At 46.4% G+C, this 24,375-nt stretch overlaps 1 protein-coding gene across 1 annotated transcript; it reads left to right on the top strand.

Moving 5' to 3' along the window:
• Positions 1-6,036: 6,036 nt before the first annotated feature.
• On the top strand, positions 6,037-9,499 carry LOC123100552 (mechanosensitive ion channel protein 6-like). The gene is made up of 5 exons (XM_044522463.1): positions 6,037-7,856; positions 8,269-8,392; positions 8,484-8,777; positions 8,870-9,072; positions 9,217-9,499. The coding sequence occupies exons 1-5, from the start codon at positions 6,037-6,039 to the stop codon at positions 9,497-9,499; spliced, it is 2,724 nt and encodes a 907-aa protein (XP_044378398.1).
• The last annotated feature ends 14,876 nt before the right edge of the window (positions 9,500-24,375 follow it).

The raw sequence follows: 24,375 nt of genomic DNA, 5'->3' as shown, positions 1-24,375 counted from the left end.
CATACACATTCTATATTTTTTGAATAGATAAGAAACATTTTTTATACACACATTTAACAATTTTTAATCATGTATTTGAAAAAATGTCAAATTTTCAAACATATTTTTCAAACATATTTTTTGGTGTCAACTTTTTTCATACAAATTCTATATTTTTTGTATAAATAAGGAACATTTTTTATACAAACATTTAACAATTTTTAAATACATGATTAACACTTTTTAAAACATATTTTTGATGTCAACTTTTTTGCATATATATTGTACATTTTTTGTATACATCAGGAACATTTTTTATACACGTTTAACATTTTTTAATTACATAATTAACATTTTTTTAACATATTTTTTTATGCCTACTTTTTTTGCAAAAACAATTAGCCCACAACGAGCTAATTAGCTCCAGTCGGCCAGCTGTAGGCCGACTGGAGTCCAATCGGCCTGCTGTGGGTCGACTAGGCGGCAGGCGGTGTATTATTTTTGAAAAAAATTTACCCAGCGTGATATTTATGAAAATTAATAAAAAAAATGTATTATTTAAAAAAAATTAGCGTTTATACTTGGGCGCACACACGCACGAAGCTGCGCCCCGCTTGGCGCGCAATCCACTTTCCCCGGCTGCACACACGACGCACTCTAATCACTAAGAGCATCTCCAGCTGTTGGCCCCCCAGGGCTCGAAAAATCACCGCCTGGGGGCGAACCGACGCTAAAATCGGCTTGGGGGCGATCGGTCCCCAGCCGCCGCCCCCAGACGCCTTTTTAAAACTTTTTTGAAAAGAAAATCGGCTAAAATTCGGCAAACGGGACAAAGATTCGGTAAAACAGGACATAAACTTCGGCAACTTAAACATTTTTTTACATAGCAAACTTAAAATTTAATTAAAAAAACAAAGGCCGCGACTACATGCCAAAGAACGCATTGAACGCGGCGAAGTCGCCGCCGTCGTCGTCGTCCTTCTCCTCCTTCACGAGGCCGTCCCTGGTGGACCCCTGCCCGGGGTCGTCCTGGCGGACCGATGGCGGCGCGTCGTCGTCGCTGTCGTCGAGAACGACACCTCCTCCCTCATCGCAGCCACGACGCCGAGCGGCGATATCCTCTAGGGCGCGGCGCTGGCGCTCCAACTCCAGCCACGCCCAATCCTCCTGCGCCCACTTCATGCCCGCCGCATCGTCGAGCCCCGGCTCCGTCTTCACGCCGGCGAGCCCTAACTCCATCTTCGGCTTGACGAGGCGGGGAGGAGCCGAGAAGGAGGCGCGCCCGCCCTCGTTGATGACGATGCCGGCACTGCTGGTGTGCCGGCCGAGCGGCGTCTCCACGGGCTCGGCCTTGACGCTGAAGAGCGCCGGCGACCCGGAGGAGTGGGAGGAGGAGGAAGAGGAGCCGGTCCTCCTCGGCATCCATTGGCTGCTGCTCCGGCGGGGGACCGGGGCGGCAGGGTACGTCAACAGGGCTCATTGCCGCCCTCGAGGTGCTCGAGGATGGCGTGGAGCGTGCGGCCGGGGCGCCTCACCACAGGCGACGGCCGTCACTATTCTTTGTCCCCCGCACCACCGGCGCGTTGTTGGTGGAGGCCAGCTGCTCCGCCTGCCGGCGTTCGAAGTATGCCACCCACGCCTCGTGGTTGTCGGCGGCGTACTCCGGGAGGGCCTGCTGCTCCTCCGTCAGCGATGCCCGCACGCGCTCGACCTCGCTGTTGAAGTAGTCGGGGCGCGTGACGTCGGGAAACGGGGGGACGGGGACGCCCCCGGCGCTGAGCCTCCACCGCCCCGGCGCGCGCATGTCGGGAGGCGCCGGGATGTTGGCTTCATGCAGGAGGTAGGCTTCCCACTCGTGCAGCGAGCGGCGGCCGAAGCCATTAGCCGCCGCCTCATCGTCGGGGAACCTCTCGCCCATCGTCTGCGGCGGCTGTGAACGGGAAGAGGAGAGAGAAAAGAGTTCGGCGGCGGCGGTTGTGCACGAGGAGAGAGGGGGGCTGCAGGCGGGCGCGTCCACCGGCGAGGGAGGTGCTGCTTTATATAGCGGTCGGGGGGCGGCGTCGTGTGTACGCGTGGCGGGAGGGGGCGCGTCGCCCCTGAGGAATCAATGGAAGGCTGACCGGCGACAGCCTTGACATTGATTCCCCGCGGGAAACCGGGGCGTTGTGAGGACGACGAGGCGGGGGTCGCTGACTCGGCGGGCCCGCTGTTCGACCACGCCAAAAACGATTGCCTCGGCGCCCCCGGGCGCCCCCCAGCGCGCCGGGTTCGGCCTGGGTCCGCGGGCCCCCGTTTCGGACCTAACCGGTGAAAAATGGGCTCCTGAAACGTGACTGAGCCGGTTTTTAGGCGCTGGCGTCAAAAAATAACCCTTGAGAGGACCTGTTGGGGGCACGGTTGAAGATGCTCTAACCCAACTAACTTCATGCATGATGCCCTACGTACACCACGCATGCAGCTTATCCTCAACGGCAACACGACCTGGCCATACGGACTAACTCACTACCAGGCCATCCAGCTCGATGCATGCAGCGCTACAACTGACCAAACTACGTGCATGACGCACACACACGCTAATCTAACTAGTAGACTTATCCAAGCAAGATTATGGCTCACACCCCCATCCTCTTGTCCCTCTGCCACACCCTCGCCATGGGACCTTTACATCCCGATCTACGACAACTGGGAGCGCACCCAGTTCTTCACGTCGGAGTGAGACTGACTATGTGGGGCAATCGTCACCATGTCTAGGGGCGCGTCCCTGATTGTGGTAGCAACGACTCCGTGTGCGGGCCATTCTCCGGTCAGATCCGATTGGATGTGGTGTCAGGGGCCCAATGTGCATCACGCTCTCTGTTGGATGTGGGCCACGACGACGAGGTGATGGCCTTCCGCACAAGTGGTGGCAGCCGACGGCGCTATTGTCCACCGCTTGGTGGCGGTGATTCAAATTTGATCCGCCGGATGGTGGTGATTGCAAACTGTACTGCATCGACTTTCTATGACACTACGACAACGGTGGTCATTGATAGGTCTTTGGGAGGGTCATCTCTCTTGATCCGGTGATTGAGTTTGGGGTGAGATACAAATTATAGACGACGAATTGACGCAGAGGGATGATTGTGCGATGGTGACGGTCACATCGCATGTACCTGATGGAATGAAAGTGATGGTGACAACACATGTGTGACTTCGATGGTGGTGCTACTCGAGCACACAGTCTCGAGGTCTAGGGCAAAAGCCTATGTCATACCTGAGTGGTTATACCTAGCAATGACGATATTTGTCATATGTCGTTACCTTGTCGAAGGCATTGTTCGGATATGCTCGGACTGATTCTTCAAGGTGAAAACCTAGATTATGGCCTTGTGGTTGGATCCAGGCATAGGCGAATCTATGTGTAAGCTGTGGGGTCAGCCGGCCCCACAACTTTTTGGAAAACAGCCTAGAAGTACTGTTCATCATGAAGAAAAATAAAAAAGAAATCCATTGACCCCACAGATTCTTGAGGCTAGCGCCGCCACTGGATCCAGGGACGACGGTGCTTGAGTGCCACTCCCTTCTTGAAAGCGTTGTTGTTGAAAAACCTCATCATCCATGTGGTGCCATGAAATGATTGATGCGGATATGATCATTGTTATAGTTCGCCAGTTGCCGATATGGTCGCTTTGGTTTTTCTTTTCTTTTTTCCTTCCCTAAGCATAGCTTTCGTCTTATATGATTTTACTAGTTGCCGGTGTGTTTTCTCGTGTGTGTGTGTGTGAGTTGATGTTTGTTGTGTGTGTCCTAACTATGCAGTGATCGGGTGTGTGCTCATTGTGTTATGTATCTTCTTGATGCTTTATTTTGAGTAAATAAAATTCACCCTTTGTCGAAAAGATCGATGCAAAATGTGCTCTGACCAAAAAACAATGTCAATAGGTGAAAACATAATTTTTTGGGGGTCTTGGGCAAAAACGGCTCTAACTACCATATGCGGTAATCATTCTTTTACACTATAGCTTAAAATTTTCTATAGGATTGGGTTATATGGTCTCCACTAGTCGGAGACCAACCCCGCCCCCCCCACCTCCCCCGCGCGCGGGTGAAACGGTGACGCCAAGTCTAACCGCCGCTTGACGAACTTTCACGGTCATCGCACCGCCTCTGTGTCAGCTTGTTCTGACCGCTGGCAACCTGCTGTTGGGGGCCTCCGCCGCGACCCCATGACCATTGTCGAGCTCGCGTAGCCGCCACCCGATCACCCCAATTCTGGTCGTCCCACTGTGCTGCACACTCTCGAATCCGCCCCCACCGCCCGGCTGGAGCTGCCCCAATGCCGTCCTTGAGCATAGCGTCGTCGTCCCCAAACTCTCACCACCACCCGATCCCACCCAATTTTGATCGTCCCATCACGCTCCACACTGTCGGATCCGCCCCCGCCACTGTCCCCAAGCATCACGCCATTGTTGCCGAGCTCTCGCCGTCGTACCCAAGCACCACATCGTCATCCCCAAGCTCCCACTGCCGTGCTCGAAATTCCCCGCCGCCATTTTGCATCGTCCCCACCATCGTATCTGCCTCCCGGCCTCCCCGCCATCGGATCATCATGCCGCATGTGGGTCTGAAAATATGGACATCTAGTTTAAGTATGTTGTAAAAGCAGACAAATTTTGGCTACCTAAAACTGTTTTTAGGTATCCAACTTTTTGGTCTGCTGTTGGAGATGCTCTAATGGCACGCTCCAACCGATGAGACCACTGTGGCTAGCATTTTCTACTTAATCACTATTGTAGGTACAATATGGTAGTGAAAGACAAGAGTGAAAAGATAAATCAAATAAAAAATGGTGTGCTATAATAGGTAGAATTCGTGTAATAACGTTACCAACATAGAAAAAAAAAACAGATCCATGATCGGGAAACAAGAACAAATACAATACTAACTAATAAACAGATCAATATCATTTCATGTGGCAAAAACGTCTCATGGACTGGTCAAGGTTAATGTATACTTTATCTGGAGCTTGTGGTGTTGTGGTGCGTGATGAATGAGGTGATTTTTTAGCAGTAGCGACTTTGTTTCTTCCGCATATCCGAGATGTTAATTCAACGGAGCTCATGGCAATTTGAAATGGAATATACTTGTTGGCAAATTTGGGGTGCAACAATGTGGTGATTAAATTTGATTGCTCCTTTGCGGTGGAGGCAATTCAATAAATGGACTCTAATCTAGGACCCGATGTTGCGTTGGTCTCTGAATGCAAGGAGTTGGCAATGGACTTTGCCAAAATATCATTGAAACACTATTTCTGGGAAGCTAATCAGGCAGCAGATGAGCTAGTGAAGCATTCTTTTAGTGCTAGATCTTCAGGTTCTTGAGATGATGTAATTCCTGACTTTGTATCTCATTTACTTGTAAACGACATGACCATCATATGAGAAATAAAGTCTATTTGACCAAAAAAACTAATAAACAAATCCATGATGCTAAACTTGACACTGATGCTCATATTTTTCAGGTATTTATTTCAGCCTTTTCAGCGATGTTCGTTCAGGGAGAGGAGATGTTCTCGTCGACTACGGAGGCGCGTGTGGTGACTTTGTTAATTCTAAGATGATGTGTCAGCTCAGTCTGCGAAAGATGCTCATGCATGAGGGTAGGGCATGCGTGCGTGCGTCAATAAAGATGAGTATATATGCGTATGTATGAGCGTCTGCATCTGTAATGTTTTAAAACTGTACATACAATACACAAACAAGCATATCGTAGGTACGATTTGCACACAAATTGCATAAAGCCTAAGTTTAGTCTAAATGCAATTGCCAAATAGCAAAACCGAATCTTAGCTTTGCCCTGCGATCGTGTCCATATCCCAACCACAGAATGCCACGTACAGGTGTTCAGCATGCGTGCGGTGCTGTCAGCTTTGTGCTGCTCCACGTCGTTCTCCGTCGCCTCGTTAAAACCACACCACCGGGGCCCTAAACCTTGCAACGCAACTCCTCCACACTTGAATCACCCCAGAAATTTGGCGCGAAAACTCGCGCGTGTGCGTGCTTCCGTTGGTCGGCGGCGATGGACCAGGTGCAACGGAAGAGCATTCTGGGGCCAGCCAAGCCGCTGTCGCGGACGCGGTCGGAAGAGCAGCTCATGTTGTCCGACCTCGGTGAGCGGCCGGAGGTGGTTCTGAACATCGATGGGGACGGCAACGATCCCGGCGCGGACGTCGTCGGAGCGGCGGGGAAGCCGACGGCCGGCAGGACGTTGTCGACCGCCGCCAGCTCGCCGGCCCAGGGGTGGGCCGACGCGAGCTTCGACTCCAGGAAGAACGAGGGCGGCCCCGCGCGCCGCGTCGACGACTTCAGCTTCAAGAATCGGCCGGCATCACCGCAGCCGCAGGCATCGTCCCCTTCGCTCGCGCCGAAGAAGAAGGCGGTCGAGGTCGGCGAGGACCCGCCCACGTGCCTCATCGGGAAGCAGAAGGCGGCCGGGGCCGAGCTGTTGCTCGACCTCGACATGGAGATGGGCGACATCGGGACGTCGTCACGCTCACACCCGTTCTCATCCAACTCCCGAGAACGGGAGGCGCCGCGTGTCTCCTTCAAGGACCGCCAGAGGTCCTCGTCCTCTTCATCCGGCTCCGATTCCGATACCGGCGGCGTCCGTAGCCCCGCCGGCGATGACGGAATACGCAACACCTCCACTTCCACTCCAGCAGGACCGAGACCATTACTGCGAGCCAAGACGCGGTCCCGGCTCATGGACCCGCCGCCGCAGTCACCCGCGGCCGCAGACGAGGAGCGCAAGAAGTCGGCCGCCTTGCGTCCTCCTAAGTCCGGGCAGTTTTCTGGGCGGACTGGCAAATCGGGCCAGCGGCGCAAGTCGGGTCCCATCGAGGAGGAGGAGGAGGACCCGTTCATCGACGACGACATCCCCGACGACTTCAACCGCGGGAAGCTGGACGCTCTCACCATACTGCAGTGGGTGAGCCTGGTGATCATCATCGGGGCACTGGCGTGCAGCCTGGCGATAAGGCCGCTGTCACGGAAGCGGCTCTGGGAGCTGCACCTCTGGAAGTGGGAGCTCCTCGTGTTGGTGCTCATCTGCGGCCGCCTCGTCTCCGGCTGGGCCATCCGGATCGCGGTGCTGTGCGTGGAGCGCAACTTCGTGCTGCGGAAGCGCGTGCTCTACTTCGTGTACGGCGTGCGCGGCGCCACGCAGAACGCGCTCTGGCTCGGCATGGTGCTCGCCTCCTGGCACTTCATATTAGACGAAGGCACCAACACGGCGGTGCTGCCCTACGTGACCAAGGTGCTGCTCTGCCTCCTCGTCGCCACGCTCGTCCGCCTCGTCAAGACGCTTCTCCTCAAGGTGCTCGCCTCGTCCTTCCATGTCTCCACATACTTTGACCGGATCCAGGAGGCGCTCTTCAACCAGTACGTCATCGACACGCTCTCCGGGCCGCAGCTGGTCGACGAAGACTACGTGATCGCCGAGGTGCGTGAGCTCCAGCGTGCCGGCGCAGACATCCCGAAAGAGCTCCATCCCGCCTTGCCAACCGAGAACCTAGCGGAGCAAAGGGGCACCCGGGTCTCGGGTTTGATTTCCAGGGAAGCTGGAATCAATCCGCTATCGAACGAGAAGAAGCGGCGTGAGGCTGATGAAGGGATCACCATTGACAAGCTCCATAGGCTCAACCAGAGAAACGTCTCGGCGTGGAACATGAAGAGGCTGGTGAAGATTGTTCGTTTCAAGACGCTCGCCACAATGGACGAGCAGATCCAGCAGGCAACGGCAGGGGAAGGGGCTGAGTCAGGGACACAGATTCGCAGTGAGTATGAAGCGCAGCTGGCTGCAAAGAAGATCTTCCATAACGTAGCCAAGCCGGGATCCAAGTAAGCATTTCTACTTTGTTGGCATCCGTGTCTTTTACAAGCTCTGTGCAAGTTACATCATTTTATATTCATTCCTATTGTCTAGACTCTAGATCAGATGATCTGTTGCCTGTAGCGTAGTGATTTTTGAGGTCAAGAGGTACACCTACAGTTGTACTAAACTAAGTCGGCGATAATTAATATGGATAGGAGGAAGTAGTATAATTATTTCTTCTTTAATTTCACAAGTAGCATGCTAATTGTTAGACTTATAGCGCACTGCGGTGTTCTCCATCAATTACAAAAGTGGACTTTATAGGAATACTTAACCAAAATGCCCTCAGCCCTTGTATTTTCAAATGTTGTAGTTCTAAGAATAGTGAAAGCTTACTGATTCTAGCTCTTGATCTTGAATGTATAAAAAATAATGCAGGCACATATACTTGGCAGACTTGATGCGCTTCATGAAGCAGGAGGAAGCCATCAAGGCTATGCATCTTTTCGAAGGAGCACAGGAGCACTGTAGGGTCGGCAAGAAGTCTCTCAAGAACTGGGTGGTGATGATCTTATTATATACCCTACTATCTAAGTTGCATCGACCTTCAAGATGCCTTCTCTAACATTATCACATGGAACTTCGTTCTGTAGGTCAATGCATTTAGAGAGCGCAAAGCTCTTGCCCTAACACTTAATGATACAAAAACAGCGGTTAACAAGCTCAACCAGATGGCCAATGTTGTTGTTGGACTCATAGTGTCCGCTCTCTGGCTTCTTATTCTCGGCGTAGCGACGACACAATTCTTTGTCTTCCTTAGCTCACAGCTTCTTGTGGCAGTATTTGTATTCGGGAATACCTTGAAGACGATTTTTGAGGCAATTATCTTCTTATTCGTTATGCATCCTTTCGATGTCGGTGACCGCTGTGAAATTGAAGAGGTTCAGGTAATGAATATATTCTCGATCGGCACTACTTATTTATTTAATTGGAAACTACCTCGCATTCGTCGACTAACGTTTAAGCACTTGAATTTTAGGTTGTTGTAGAAGAAATGAATATCATGACAACAGTCTTTCTTCGTTATGATAACCTGAAGATCTATTATCCAAACAGTGAACTAGCCACCAAACCGATTTTTAACTTCTATAGGAGTCCTGATATGGGAGAAGGGGTTGACTTCTCTATTCATGTCGCCACGTCGATGGAAAAACTAACTCTCATGAAGGAAAGAATACTATGGTGCGTACCAGTGCTTATGTCATCCCAGTTCATATATGTTCACAAATTAGCGTAAACATAACACATTAGTAGTTTGTAGTGCCATTTGCTACTGATCTTACCACATCGAACTAATATTAGTTTTCTGTTCTTATGATGATCCAGTTACATTAACAGTAAGAAGGATCATTGGTACCCTGGTGCGATGGTTGTCCTTCGAGATGTAGATGACACCAACAAGCTGAAAGTATCCATATGGCTGCGACACACACTCAACTTCCAGGACATGGGTATGAGGTTTGTGAGGAGGGAACTCGTGCTCCAAGAGATGATCAGAGTCTTGAGGGACCTCGACATCGAGTACCGGATGTTGCCGCTTGATGTGAACGTGCGAAACGCGACCCTTCTGCAATCCACAAGGATGCCGACGACGTGGAATTATTCATGAAGGGGCGGGACATCCCGTTATGAGATTACTATAACACTTACTGTCCATGTCCAGTGGTGACAACTGGTAGCAACTATAGCCAACTACTACCTCCATTCTCAAATAAGTGGACATATAGACTTTTAAGACAAATAATGAAGTGTAGTAGAATATGCATTGGGAAGGTGCAAGCCACCGTCCATCTCCTCTTTAATTACCCACCTCCAATAAGCTAAGTGCGTGTAGAAAGTGAGGAGACCATGTGTTGAATATTATTGGTCTCGACTCATGTGTGACGAGAGAGAAGAAATTTTTCTACTTTAAAGTGCATTGGGAATATAGAACTACACTCTTTTGTGGACACATTTTGAATGCTAAACGTCCACTTATTTGAGGACAGAGGGAGTAGAGCTGTTAGTGTGCCTGTAGCTGCTATGATCATTGCAAGAGCATGTTATGTAGTATCAAAAGCTTTAATACCCTCAAAGATAGGCAAACAGATAATGGCCATTCAAAATGTTGAAAGCAGTCAATTGTATAGTATTGATGATTACAGAATGATGTGGTTATCACCGAGGCCCATTGAGAAATTCAGAGGGGATTAGTGGGCAGTTAGTTGAGGATCTCATTCATAAGTTAGATTCCTTATGATTATGCCCTTAGGTCTAGCTAGCCAAGCCTGCCTGTTAACACTTATCCTAGTGTTGGTGTCAAAACCGACGGATCTCGGGTAGGGGGGTCCCGAGCTGTGGGTCTTGGATCGATGGGTAACAGGAGACAAGAAACACGGTGTTTTACCCAGGTTCGGGTCCTCTCGAAGAGGTAAAACCCTACGTCCTGCTTTGATTATATTGATGGAGTATCAAGTACATAGTTGATCTACCTCGAGATCGTATTTTGTGAATATGAGATTTGACGCTCTATATATCAACTAGCCTAGCCTCGGCTTATATAATGCATCGGAGGCCTAGGATAACAGGATTACTAGTTGACTACGTCAGTGGAGAGGAGTCCTTGTCTTGATCACCAAGTCTTGTGGAATCTTCCTTGTATATGTCATGGGCTGCCCGAAGTCGCCCGTTAGTGAACCGCCATGGGGGTCCTTGGCCCGATCTACTTGGTCGGGAGATGACGTGATGAGTACCTCCTTGTCCAGGACACCGTCAGCAGCCCCCTGAACTGTTCTTCAAATTGGGGATGCTCCTCGGTTCTTCCAAACTGCTCTTCATCTTCGGCCATCGGCTTGAAAGATGGTTCAACAAATATTTCCATCTTCGATCTTGAGGATTGCTTAGGTGAATCGGAAGAGTTCACACGTCGGGCATCCGAGGAGCCCCTTTAAGTTCCTAGCCTTATCAATGCCTTGTTATTTTTTATGCCGCACCTCGGGTTCGAGGTTTTTCCCGTGCGACGGTGTCCTCCTGCGTCCGAGCTCCAATGCCGGAGTGCATCTAAGGTTTCTTTTTGCAGCCGGGCTCCAATGCCAATCTGCATCCGAGGTGTCATAAATTATGTCATTCTTGAAATACTTGAAGGAGTTAAGCCGAGCTTAATGCCGGAAACTTCCCCTAGGGACTCAGGTTGGGTGCAACCGACCAACCTAAGGATCGTATTTTCCTTGGAACTGTTTTGCACTTTAAATTTCTGTATTGAATCATCAATGCAGTAGCCCTCGAGTCATTGGTCGGGTGGCAACACTAGATCAGGGATCGATGTGCCCCTTGACTCTTTAATAGATCGGCTGGAGTAAAATTGACTTTAATCACAATTTATGTGTAATGATTCTATGTATCCAAGTACTTTACGTCATTAGCGCTCGGATCAACATTGTACAAACTTTGTTAACCGACCATCAGCTTCAACCTCCTCGGCTAGTAGCCAAGGAGTGTTTGTCCTACTTTATAAAACCTTTATGAAGGCAAAGATTTACAACAAACAAGGCAATCCAGCCATATGGTTTCGTAAACAAAGGTACGTTGAGAGATATGTTATATTACTATTTAGTGTAAGAAACATCTTCTAGAAAAATAGTTCCTTTATAAGTTCCTTTTCCCAGGCTGTCATGTTGACCGTGATCGTGAAACCTCGCCTCTGATCAATGTGGGAGGAAAATATTGAGGATTTAGTGTGGGGAAAGTTCCCAAACTCTGCGGTCTTTAATGAACCAAAATTTTCACTTTCGTCATTGTCGACCAATTATATTCTTAAGACAGTTAGCTTTCGACTTCACCCGTCTAAGGTACGAACCCGGATGACCTGGTATGCTCCCTTTACCCCCTAGCTGAACAATTGGGAACGTAGGGGTAAGCACAGGAGCCAGGCAACCCAGCTTGGCCAAAATCTTAAGTCAAACTGATGCATATTTATGGCTTTATAACGATGATTACGGAAGGCAGCGCTCATATATTGAATACAAATGCTCATGACATGTTGGGCTCTCTAGGAGTCCCGATGTCACTATGCCGAGGTGCCTCAAGGAGCCCTCTGCACATGTTGCGATAGTCAGCTTTTAAGCTGTATTTGCAACTTTATGATATATGTTATTTTCACCCCGCTGCGACTGTTTATAATATGGAAGTGGCCCATCGTCGGCTTCCACCCCATTGTAGATGCTTTGTAGGGTGTTTTCGTACTAACAAGAAAACCCTTAGCCGACGTCTCGGTGCCCGGAGGTGGTTGTGTTAGCGGAAACGAGACAATCAGATATGCAGGCTTTATAACTTTCACTTAGTCATAGGAGCTTAAAGTTGGGAGGCCAGTTACTAGCCCCCGGTTAGTGTTCGGCGTCAGCCGACGTCAAGCCATTAACACTTCGGCCAATTTTACGAAAGACCCATCGTTTAACACGAGGTAACCTCTATCGATCTATAGTTTGATACAGTCATCGGATTGCTGACCTGTTTACGCTCATTGTGACAGTCAGTTTTTGGCTTTCTCCACTGAGGTATTTGACCAGTTGAATCGGAAGTACAATCGAAGTGGTTCTCCCCTTACCCTTAGCCGAACAATCGGGAACCTAAGGAGTAAGCACAGGAGCCGGGCAACCCAACTATTGATCAAAGACACAATTCGAACCCGATGCATATAAAGCAATATTCGAGAACATATTACTGAGAAGTCCATGGAGTACCTTAGCTTTTGGTGGGGTCGGCTCTAGTCGCAGCCCCGCGTTGATATTGCAGATGCTTTAAATGCGTTTGGCATTGTACTGCGAGAGTTATGCTAGAGACACACAAATAGGTTAAAAGTCTCATAAGCTCAGAAAATCAAAAAAACTCACAATAAAACTTTACATCTAAATTAAATCAAGTTTTTTGCTCTAGTAGAGGATGGGCATTAGTCCCGGTTGGGAAATGCCTTTAGTCCCGGGTCACCAACCGGGACTAAAGGCCCCCACCCTTTGGTCCCGGTTGGCCACGACTCGGGACTAAATCCCTTCCACGTGGCCGGCAGCGCGCGCCGGGGGCTGGGGACCTTTAGTCCCGGTTAGTAACAAACACCAACCAGGACTAAAGGTTTAGGGGTTTAGGTTTATGATTTATTCTTTCTTTTCATTTTGTGTTTTCCATTTAATTCTTTTTCATTTCAAACATATTTTACGCTACTACATATTGTACACGTCATGCATATATAATAGAATTTCTCGTACGACCAATCATATATATATATATATATATATATATATATATATATATATATATATATATATATATATATATGGAAAAAATTTCAGATCATTACATGTACGCATTAAGTGAAATGGCATTCTTCGTTGGGAGTTATGACCTGGTCAAGCAAAAATCTTGCCATTTCCTCTTGAATAGCTCATATGCAGTCCTTTGGTAGGAGCTTACCCTGCATCTCCATAATCTGTAAAGAAGGAGATCAATATGAATATATTAGTTGTGCGTATATATATTAGATCATGATATAAAAATTGTGAATAGTATTATGGCAAACGTATCCAAAGTTGTCTTGCATATGTGCTCCTTTCGGACGACATAATGCGAATGTTCTCGTAAACGTAGTATGCACATAAATTATTCCCCTTTTCCTGCCTCATGCACTTTACGAGAATAGAATTCAATCAGATACATGATGGTATTCAAACTAGAATTAAAGAGATGCGCATACGTAGCTAGTACTATACTTAATTACCTTTAGTCGCACCCATTTTAGGTTTGGTGCCCATGCACCGACCATCTCTTCGGTGAACTTTTTCAAACGCTGCCCGACAAAGAAAATATTAAATAAAGGAGTTATTAATTAATTACTTGATATGATGAAATGAACTAAAAAGGCCGACATAGTGTGATAATGATTGAAATTATTTGTCGAGCATCAAATATTGGTTGTAGTATTCTTTAGGGTCTTTACCTAGTGAGTCTAGTATTTCAACTTTTCCCGCGTCAACTCTAATGATTAGCAGGATCCAGTGGAAACTGCGCACACGTTTGTATAAGCGGGCATGCATGATACGTCTCCGACATATCTATAAATTTTTATTGTTTCATGCTATTATATTATCTGTTTTGGATGTTTAATATGCGTAATATGCTATTTTATATTATTTTTGGGACTAACTTATTAACCTAGAACTCAACGCCAGTTTCTGTTTTTCCTTGTTTTTTGAGTTTCGCAGAAAAGGAATATCAAACGGGGTCCAAACGGAACGAAACTTCACGATGATTTTTCTTGGACCCGAAGACACCCAGAGGACTTGGGGTCCAAACGGGGTCCAAGCTAGAAGAGCCACGAGGCGGTGGCAAGGGTAGAGGGCGCGCCCTAGAGGGGGGGGGGGGCGCCCCTTGCCTTGTGGCCCCCTCGGGGATCTCCTGGCCTACTCCTTCGTCCTATAAATCCACATATATTCCAGAACCTCCAGATGATCATCATATATTTGTTCTAAAAAGATTTGAGTTGTAATTCTTGAGTTGTAAGTGAATAGAAGTGTGATGATCATCATATTAGAGCATTGTCCCATGTGAGGAAAGGATGTTGGAAGCTATGATTCCCTCACAAGTTGGGATAAGTCTCTGGACTTTGCATAATAAAAGAGGCCAAAGAAGCCCACATAAAAAAGAAAAAAAGGAGAAAAGAAAAAATGAGAGAAAAGAGAGAAGTGACAATGTTACTATCCTTTTTTGACACTTGTGCTTCAAAGTAGCACCTTGATCTTCATTATAGAGAGTCTCCTATGTTGTCACTTTCATATACTAGTGGGAATTTTTCGTTATATAACTTGGCTTGTATATTCCAATGATGGGCTTCCTGAAATTTGCCTAGGTATTCGTGAGCAAGCAAGTTGGATGCACACCCACTTAGTTTCCTTTGAGCTTTCATAAACTTATAGCTCTAGTGCATCTGTTGCATGGCAATCCCTACTCACTCACATTGATATCTATTGATGGGCATCTCCATAGCCCGTTGATACACCTAGTTGATGTGAGACTATCTCCTTCTTTTTGTCTTCTCCACAAGCACCATATTCTATTCCACCTATAGTGCTATATCCATGGCTCACGCTCATGTATTGCATGAAAGTTGAAAAAGTTTGAGAATACTAAAGTGTGAAACAATTGCTTTGCCGATACCGGGGTTGTGCTTGATTGAAGTATTTTGTGTGATGAAGATGGAGCATAGCCAGACTACATGATTTTGTAGGGATAGCTTTATTTGGCCATGTTATTTTGAGAAGACATGATTGCTTTATTAGTATGCTTGAAGTATTATTGTTTTTATGTCAATATTAAACTTTTGTTTTGAATCTTATGGATCTGAACATTCATGCCACAATGAAGAAAATTACATGGATAAATATGTTAGGTAGGATTCCACATCAAAATTTATATTTTTATCATTTACCTACTCGAGGAGGAGCAGGAATTAAGCTTGGGGATGCTTGATACGTCTCCAACGTATCTATAATTTTGATTGTTCCATGCTATTATATTATCTGTTTTGGATGTTTTATATGCATTAATATGCTATTTTATATTATTTTTGGGACTAACTTATTAACCTAGAGCCCAGTGCCAGTTTCTGTTTTTTCCTTGTTTTTGAGTTTCGCCGAAAAGGAATATCAAACGGAGTCCAAATGGAATGAAACTTCACGATGATTTTTCTTGGACCCGAAGACACCCAGAGGACTTGGATTCCAAGCCAGAAGAGCCACGAGGCGGCGGCAAGGGTGGAGGGCGCGCCCTAGGGGGGCGCCCCCTACCTTGAGGCCCCCTCAGGGATCTCCTGACCTACTTCTTCATCCTATAAATCCACATATATTCCAGAACCTCCAGAAGCGTCCACAAAAATACTTTTCCGCTGCCGCAACCTTCTGTTCTCGTGAGATCCCATCTTGGGGCCTTTTCCGGCATCCTGCTGGAGGGGGACGATCACGGAGGGCATCTACATCAACCCTATTGCCCTTCCAATGAAGCGTGGGTAGTTTACCACAAACCTATGGGTCCATAGCTAGTAGCTAGATGGCTTCTTCTCTCTCTTTGATTCTCAATACCATGTTCTCCTCGATGTTCTTGGAGATCTATCTGATGTAATCTTCTTTTGCGGTGTGTTTGTCGAGATCTGATGAATTGTGGATTTATGATCAGCTTATCTATGAATATTATTTGAATCTTCTCTGAAATCTTATATGCATGATTTAATATCTTTGTATCTCTCTTCGAATTATCGGTTTGGTTTGGCCAACTAGATTGGTTTTTCCTGCAATGGGAGAGGTGCTTAGCTTTTGGGTTCAATCTTGCATGATTTCACCCAGTGACAAAGTAGGGGTAGCGAGACACGTATTGCTTTGTTGCCATCGAGGATAAAAAGGTGGGGTTTTCATCATAATTTGAGTTTATCCCTCTACATCATGTCATCTTACTTAAGGCGTTACTCCGTTCTTAATGAACTTAATACTCTAGATGCATGCTGGATAGCAGTCGATGTGTGGAGTAATAGTAGTAGATGCAGGCAGGAGTCAGTCTACTTGCACGGACGTGATGCCTATATTCATAATCATTGCCTTAGATATCGTCATAACTTTGTGCTTTTCTACACTACAAAAAAACACTTCCGTGATGATACGTGTTTGTCATAGTAGGTCATGTTTTCTGTCATGTATGTACATCCATGACGATTTTATGACAGAATCAAGATAGTCATACCTGTGCTATCATAGAAGTGTTTCATGACAATACCAAAATTATCATCATGGAAGCGTTCACTTCCATGACGATAAATGACGCGTCATGGAAGTGCTTTCGTCAAGGGTAACCGACACGTGGCATCCACCGTAACGGGTCGCCGTTAAGCTATTGGGTCCAGTTTTTGATCCGATAACCCGTTAACAACCCGGACAAATGGGGATTTTCCACGTGTAAAATTCTCAGTGGCCGAAGGAAACACGTGTCAGCTCGTCATTGGGTCAGATAGGCGCCTATGATATGTCGACACGTGCGACAGCCCAACACTGGCCCATTTAGCTTACAAAGGCCGGCCCGTTTGACTTGGTCAAAGTTAGCAGGCCAGCCTATGAAAAGCCTATTAACAGTCTGTTCGCATATAGCCCATTTTACGACCCGGTAACTCACGACCCGTTAGGGCCTTCCTGAAATCGGCCCAACAGCGTCATGTGGGCCATCGAATATTACACCAGCCCATTTCACTTTCGGCCCATGTATGGCCCATGACGTCTTTCGGCCCATATGAGGCCTTTCGTATCTTTAGGCCCTTTAGTGGCCCACGGTGACCCTAGCCCATAATGAATAGTAAATTTCATAGTACCCATTAACGGCCCATGATTCACATGGGCCGTTTCCAGCCCGTGTTAGCTTTCGGCCTGCTGACGGCCCATACGTTCTTGGGCTCCTTTCCGGACCTCGATTACTTCCGGCCCGTTACTGGCCTGTTCCCCTAATGGGCCAAATTCAGCCTGTGGTTAGAATCGGCCCGTTTGTGGCCTGTTAACCCATTGCGCCGTTTCCAGCCCGTCCTATATTCTGGCCCATTAACGACCCGTTATGCCTGTGACAGATTTAAGCCTTTGCTGTCTTCCGGCCTGTTAACGGCCCATGACCGTGCTGGGCCGATACCAGTTACGCCCATTTACGACCCATGTGGACCCATTTATCCGATGGCCCGAGGCCCACCGATTCTACGGCCCGTTGGAGGCCCATTTATCCGACGGCCCGTAGGAGGCCCATGGATCCAATGGCCTGTAGCAGGCTCAAGGTTACCACGGTCCGTATATGGCCCATGGTTGTTGCGGCCACTAGCAAACCAGGGAAATAGAAGACTAGGAAATAAATAAGCCCGAAATTAACGCTAGGCTATTAAGGCGATTGCACAGATTACATCCACTAGGCATCAAAGTTTGCCACCAGTGCAAATATAGGGAACACCCTACACTATACAAAAATGGCTTGATGTTTTCTTCAGCCGGTGGCTTCACGTTAAGAACAAATTTTGTATCGCAACAAAACAAATTACAACCATAAAACAAAAGGAAGGTTGGCATAAAAGTTAGCAGTCTGGCAGATAAATGCACCACCAGAAGTTCAGAAGCTCAGTTCATTTGACCTGACTGTTACGTCTTCATGATGTACTGTCCGATGGAGCACCATAACCTTCGCCTTCATTTCTCCTAGGCTCCTGAACAACATAGCAAATGTCTGATAGTCTAGTTTCAAAACCATGCATATCTTGACAACATCGAACAATGGCTATCCTTGTTTTACAAAGGGTCTCTATTAGGGAATGGACTTGTGTCTGGAGTGTAGATCATTAGCTTCCTCACTAGTTGGTGTAGGCATCACGGGAACGGTTTTCTGTGATGAGCTACTTTCCAATTCGAGAGAAGGTACAACTGCCTCATCAAGTTCTACTTTCCTCCCACTCACTTCTTTCGAGAGAAAGTCCTTCTCTAGAAAGGATCCATTCTTAGCAACAAAGATCTTGCCTTCGGATCTGTGATAGAAGGTGTACCCAATAGTTTCTTTTGGGTATCCTATGAAGGCGCACTTCTCTGATTTGGGTTCGAGCTTATCAGGTTGAAGCTTTTTCACATAAGCATCGCAACCCCAAACTTTAAGAAACGACAGCTTAGGTTTCTTGCCAAACCACAGTTCATACGGTGTCATCTCAACGGATTTAGATGGTGCCCTATTTAACATGAATGGAGCTGTCTCTAATGCATACCCGCAAAATGATAATGGTAAATCGGTAAGAGACATCATAGATCGCACCATATCCAATAAAGTACGGTTACGACGTTCAGACACACCATTACGCTATGGTGTTCTAGGTGGCATGAGTTGTGAAACTATTCCACATTGCTTTAAATGAAGGCCAACTCGTAACTCAAATATTCGCCTCTGCGATTAGATCGTAGAAACTTTATTTTCTTGTTATGATGATTCTCCACTTCACTCTAAAATTCTTTGAACTTTTCAAATGTTTCAGACTTGTGTTTCATTAAGTATATATACCCATATCTGCTCAAATCATCTGGGAAGGTTAGAAAATAACGATACCCGCCGCGAGCCTCAACAGTCATCGGACCACATACATTGGTATGTATTATTTCCAATAAGTCTATGGCTCGTTCCATTGTTCCGAAGAACGGAGTCTTAGTCATCTTGCCCATGAGGCATGGTTCGCAAGCATCAAATGATTCATAATCAAGTGATTCCAAAAGTCCATAAGCATGGAGTTTCTTCATGCACTTTACACCAATATGACCTAAACAGCGGTGCCACAAATATGTTGCACTATCATTATCAACTTTGCATCTTTTGGCATCAATATTATGAATATGTGTATCACCACGATCGAGATTCAACAAAAGTAGACCACTCTTCAAGGGTGCATGACCATAAAAGATATTACTCATATAAATAGAACAACCATCATTCTCTGATTTTAATGAATAACCATCTCACATCAAACAAGATGCAGATATAGTGTTCATGCTCAACGCTGGCACCAAATATCAATTATTCAGGTCTAAAACTAATCCCGAAGGTATATGTAGAGGTAGCGTGCCGACGGAGATCACACCGACCTTGGAACCTTTCCCGACGAGCATCGACACCTCGTCCTTAGCCAATCTTCGTTTAATCTGTGGCCCCTGTTTCGAGTTGCAAATATGAGCAACGGAACCAGTATCAAATACCCAGGCGCTACTACGAGCATTAGCAAGGTACACATTAATAACATGTATATCAAATATACCTTTGTTCACTTTGCCATCCTTCTTATCTGCCAAATACATGGGGTAGTGCCGCTTCCCGTGACCAGTCCCTTTGCAGTAGAAGCACACAGTTTCAGGCTTGGATCCAGACTTGTGCTTCTTCCCGGGAGTGACAACTTGCTTGCCATTCTTCTTGAAGTTCCCCTTCTTTCCATTGCCCTTTTTCTTGAAACTAGTGGTCTTGTTAACCATCAACACTTGATACTCTTTCTTGATTTCTACCTCTGCAGCTTTGAGCATAGCGAAGAGCTCGGGAATTGTCTTATCCATCCCTTGCATGTTATAGTTCATCACGAAGCCTTTGTAGCTTGGTGGCAGTGATTGAAGAACTCTATCAATAACACTATCGTCCGGAAGATTGACTCCCAGCTGAGTCAAGTGGTTATGATACCCAGACATTCTTAGTATGTGTTCACTGACAGAACTGTTCTCCTCCATTTTGCAGCTATAGAACTTGTTGGAGACTTCATATATCTCAACTTGGGCATTTGCATGAAATATTAACTTCAACTCCTGGAACATCTCATATGGTCCATGATGTTCAAACCATCTTTGAAGTCCCGATTCTAAGCTGTAGAGCATGGCACAATGAACTATAGAGTAGTCATCAGACCGCGTCTGCCAGATGTTCAAAGCGTCTACATTAGCGGGAGGTGGCTTGTCTCCTAGTGGTGCATCAAGGACATAATTCTTCTGTGCAGCAATGAGGATAATCCTCAAGTTACGGACCCAGTCCGTGTAGTTTCTACCATCATGTTTCAACTTAGCTTTCTGTAGGAACGCATTAAAATTCAATGGAGCGGTAGCACGGGCCATTGATCTACAACATAGATATGCAAAAACTATTAGGACTAAGTTCATGGTAAATTTAGTTCAATTAATCATATTACTTAAGAACTCCCACTTAGATAGACATCCCTCAAGTCATCTAAATGATCACGTGATCCAAATCAACTAAACCATGTCCGATCATCATGTGAGATGGAGTAGTTTTCAATGGTGAACATCTCTATGTTGATCATATGTACTATATGATTTACGCTCGACCTTTCAGTCTCCAGTATTCCGAGGCCATGTCCGTACATGCTTGGCTCGTCAATTTTAACTCGAGTATTCCCCATGTGCAAAACTGTCTTGCACCCGTTGTATGTGAACGTAGAGCTTATCACACCCGATCATCACGTGGTGTCTCGGCACGACGAACTGTTGCAACGGTGCATACTCAAGGAGAACACTTATACCTTGAAATTTTTAGTGAGGGATCATCTTATAATGCTACCGTCGCACTAAGCAAAATAAGATGCATAAAAGACAAACATCACATGCAATCAAAATATGTGACATGATATGGCCATCATCATCTTGTGCCTTTGATCTCCATCTCCAAAGCATCGTCATGATTTCCATCATCACCGGCTTGACACCTTGATCTCCATCGTAGCGTCGTTGTCGTCTCGCCAACTGTTGCTTCTACAACTATCGCTAATGCATAGTGATAAAGTAAAGCAATTACATGGCGATTGCATTTCATACAATAAAGCGACAACCATAAGGGTCCTGCCAGTTGCCGATAACTTTTACAAAACATGATCATCTCATACAACAACGTATATCACATCATGTCTTGACCATATCATATCACAACATGCCCTGTAAAACAAGTTAGACGTCCTGTACTTTGTTGTTGCAAGTTTTACGTGGCTGCTATGGGCTTCTAGTAAGAACCATTCTTACCTACGCATCAAAACCACAACGGCGTTTTGTCAAGTTTGCCATTTTAACCTTCAACAAGGACCAGCCATAGTCAAATTCGATTCAACTAAAGTTGGAGAAACAGACACCCGCCAGCCATCTTTATGCAAAACTAGTGGCATGTCTGTCGGTGGAACCGGTCTCATGAACGTGGTCATGTAAGGTTGGTCCGGGCTGCTTCATCCAACAACACTGTCGAATCAAAATAAGACGTTGGAGGTAAGCAGTATGACTATCACCGCCCACAACTCTTTGTGTTCTACTCGTGCATATCATCTACGCATAGACCTGGCTCGGATGGCACTGTTGAGAAACGTAGCATGCAATTTCAAAAAAATTCCTACGCTCACGCAAGATATATCTAGGAGATGCATAGCAACGAGAGGGGAAGAGTGTGTCCACGTACCCTCGTAGACCGAAAGCGGAAGCATTTAACAACGCGGTTGATGTAGTCGAACTTCTTCTTGTTTCGACCGATCAAGCACCAAACGTACGGTACCTCTGAGTTCTGCACACGTTTAGCTCGATGACATCCCTCGAACTCTTGATCCAGCAAAGTGTCGAGGGAGACTTCCATCAGCACGATGGCATGGTGACGGTGATGGCGAAGTGATCCATGCAGGGCTTCGCCTAAGCACTACGTGACTATGACCGGAGGCGTAAACTATGGAGGGGGCGGCGCACACGGCTAACAATGTTTGTTGTGTGTTCTAGGCGCCCCCTCCCCACGTATATAAAGGAGGGAGGGGGAGGAGGCCAGCCCTAGGCGCGCCCAAGTAGGAGGAATCCCACTTGGGCTCCTAGTTGGATTCGCCCCCCACCCCCTTTGTGGGCTGGTGTGCCTCCCTCCTATGGCCCATATCTTCCCCCGGGGGTTTCCGGTAACCCCCCCCCCCCCCCCGCGGTACTCCGACATGTACCCAATACACTCCGGAACACTTCCGGTGTCCGAATACTAACATCCAATATATCAATCTTTACCTCTTGACCATTTCGAGACTCCTCGTCATGTACGTGATATCATCCGGGACTCCGAACAACATTCGGTCACCAAATCACATAACTCATATAATACAAATCGTCATCGAACGTTAAGCATGCGGACCCTATGGGTTCGAGAACTATGTAGACATCACCGAGACACCTCTCCGGTCAATAACCAATAGTGGAACCTAGATGCTGATATTGGCTCCCACATATTCTACGAAGATCTTTATCGGTCGAACCGCAATGACAACATACGTTATTCCCTTTGTCGTCGGTATGTTACTTGCCCGAGATTCGATCGTCGGTATCTCCATACCTAGTTCAATCTCGTTACCGGAAAGTCTCTTTACTCGTTCCGTAATGCATCATCCCACAAGTAACTCATTAGTCACATTGCTTTCAAGGCTTATTATGATGCGCATTACCGAGAGGGCCCAAAGATACCTCTCCGATACTCGGAGTGATAAATCCTAATCTCCATCTATGCCAACCCAACAAACACCTTCGGAGACACCTTCGGAAATCCTAATCTCGATTTATAATCACCTAGTTACGTTGTGACGTTTGATAGCACACAAGTTATTCCTTCGGTATTCGGGAGTTGCATAATCTCATAGTCAAACGAATATGTATAAGTCATGAAGAAAGCAATAGCAATAAAACTTAACGATCATTATGCTAAGCTAACGGATGGGTCTTGTCCATCACATCATTCTCCTAATGATGTGATCCCGTTCATCAAATGACAACACATGTCTATGGTTAGGAAACTTAACCATCTTTGATTAACGAGCTAGTCTAGTAGAGGCTTACTAGGGACACCGTGTTTTGTCTATGTATCCACACATGTATCAAGTTTCCAGTTAATACAATTCTAGCATGAATAATAAACATTTATCATGATATAAGGAAATATAAATAACAACTTTATTATTGCCTCTAGAGTATATTTCCTTCAATTCTAATGCCTTTTCTCTCATAACATGCAAGGTTCACTCAAAGAGGGAGAATACCGGCAGCTGGAATTCTGGACCTGGAAAAGCTACATCAGGCCACCTATTCTGCACATCTCCAAATGAGCTGAAACTTCACGGGGAATTTTTATGGAATATTTAAGAATTATTGGAGCCAATAAGTACTAATGGGGGCCCACCAGGTGAGCACAACCCACCTAGGCGCCCTAGGGAGCCCGGGTGCGCCCTGGTGGGTTGTGCCTTCCTTGGCCACCTCCGGTGCCCGTCTTCTGGTATATAGGTCATTTTTACCTATAAATAATCAGGAGAGGACTTTTCAGATGAAGTGTCGTCGTCTCGAGGCGGAACTTGGGCAGGAGCACTTTTGCCCTCCGGCGGAGCGATTCTGCCGGGGGAACTTCCCTCCCGGAGGGGGAAATCATCGTCATCATCATCACCAACAACTCTCCCGTCTTGGGGAGGGTAATCTTCATCAAGATCTTCAACAACACCATGTCCTGTCAAACCCTAGTTCATTTCTTGTGTTCAATCTTTGTACCAAAACTATAGATTGGTACTTGCAGGTGACTAGTAGTGTTGATTACATCTTGTAGTTGATTACTATATGGTTTATTTGGTGGAAGATTATATGTTCAGATCCATTATGATATTTAATACCCCTCTGATCTTGAGCATGATTATCATTTGTGAGTTGTTACTTTGTTCTTGAGATCATGGGAGAAATCTTTTTGCAAGTAATCATGTGAACTTGATATGTGTTCGATATTTTGATGGTATGTATGTTGTGATTCCCTTAGTGGTGTCATGTGAACGCCGACTACATTACACTTCACCATACTTGGGCCTAAGGGAATGCATTGTGGATTAGTTATTAGATGATGGGTTGCGAGAGTGACAGAAGCTTAAACCCTAGTTTATGCGTTATTCCGTAA

Source organism: Triticum aestivum, chromosome 4D (genome assembly GCF_018294505.1).
Source record: "Triticum aestivum cultivar Chinese Spring chromosome 4D, IWGSC CS RefSeq v2.1, whole genome shotgun sequence".
Lineage (NCBI taxonomy): Eukaryota > Viridiplantae > Streptophyta > Magnoliopsida > Poales > Poaceae > Triticum > Triticum aestivum.
Note: the sequence above shows the minus strand (reverse complement) of the source record. Positions and strands in the feature narration are given on the sequence as shown.

Bases quoted from the DNA above. Each gene is read 5' to 3' on its own strand.
- LOC123100552 (XM_044522463.1), top strand. From the start codon at position 6,037: ATGGACCAGGTGCAACGGAAGAGCATTCTGGGGCCAGCCAAGCCGCTG. The intron at 8,393-8,483 runs GTGATGATCTTA...TTCGTTCTGTAG, and splicing joins AGTCTCTCAAGAACTGGGTG to GTCAATGCATTTAGAGAGCG. The intron at 8,778-8,869 runs GTAATGAATATA...CTTGAATTTTAG, and splicing joins GTGAAATTGAAGAGGTTCAG to GTTGTTGTAGAAGAAATGAA.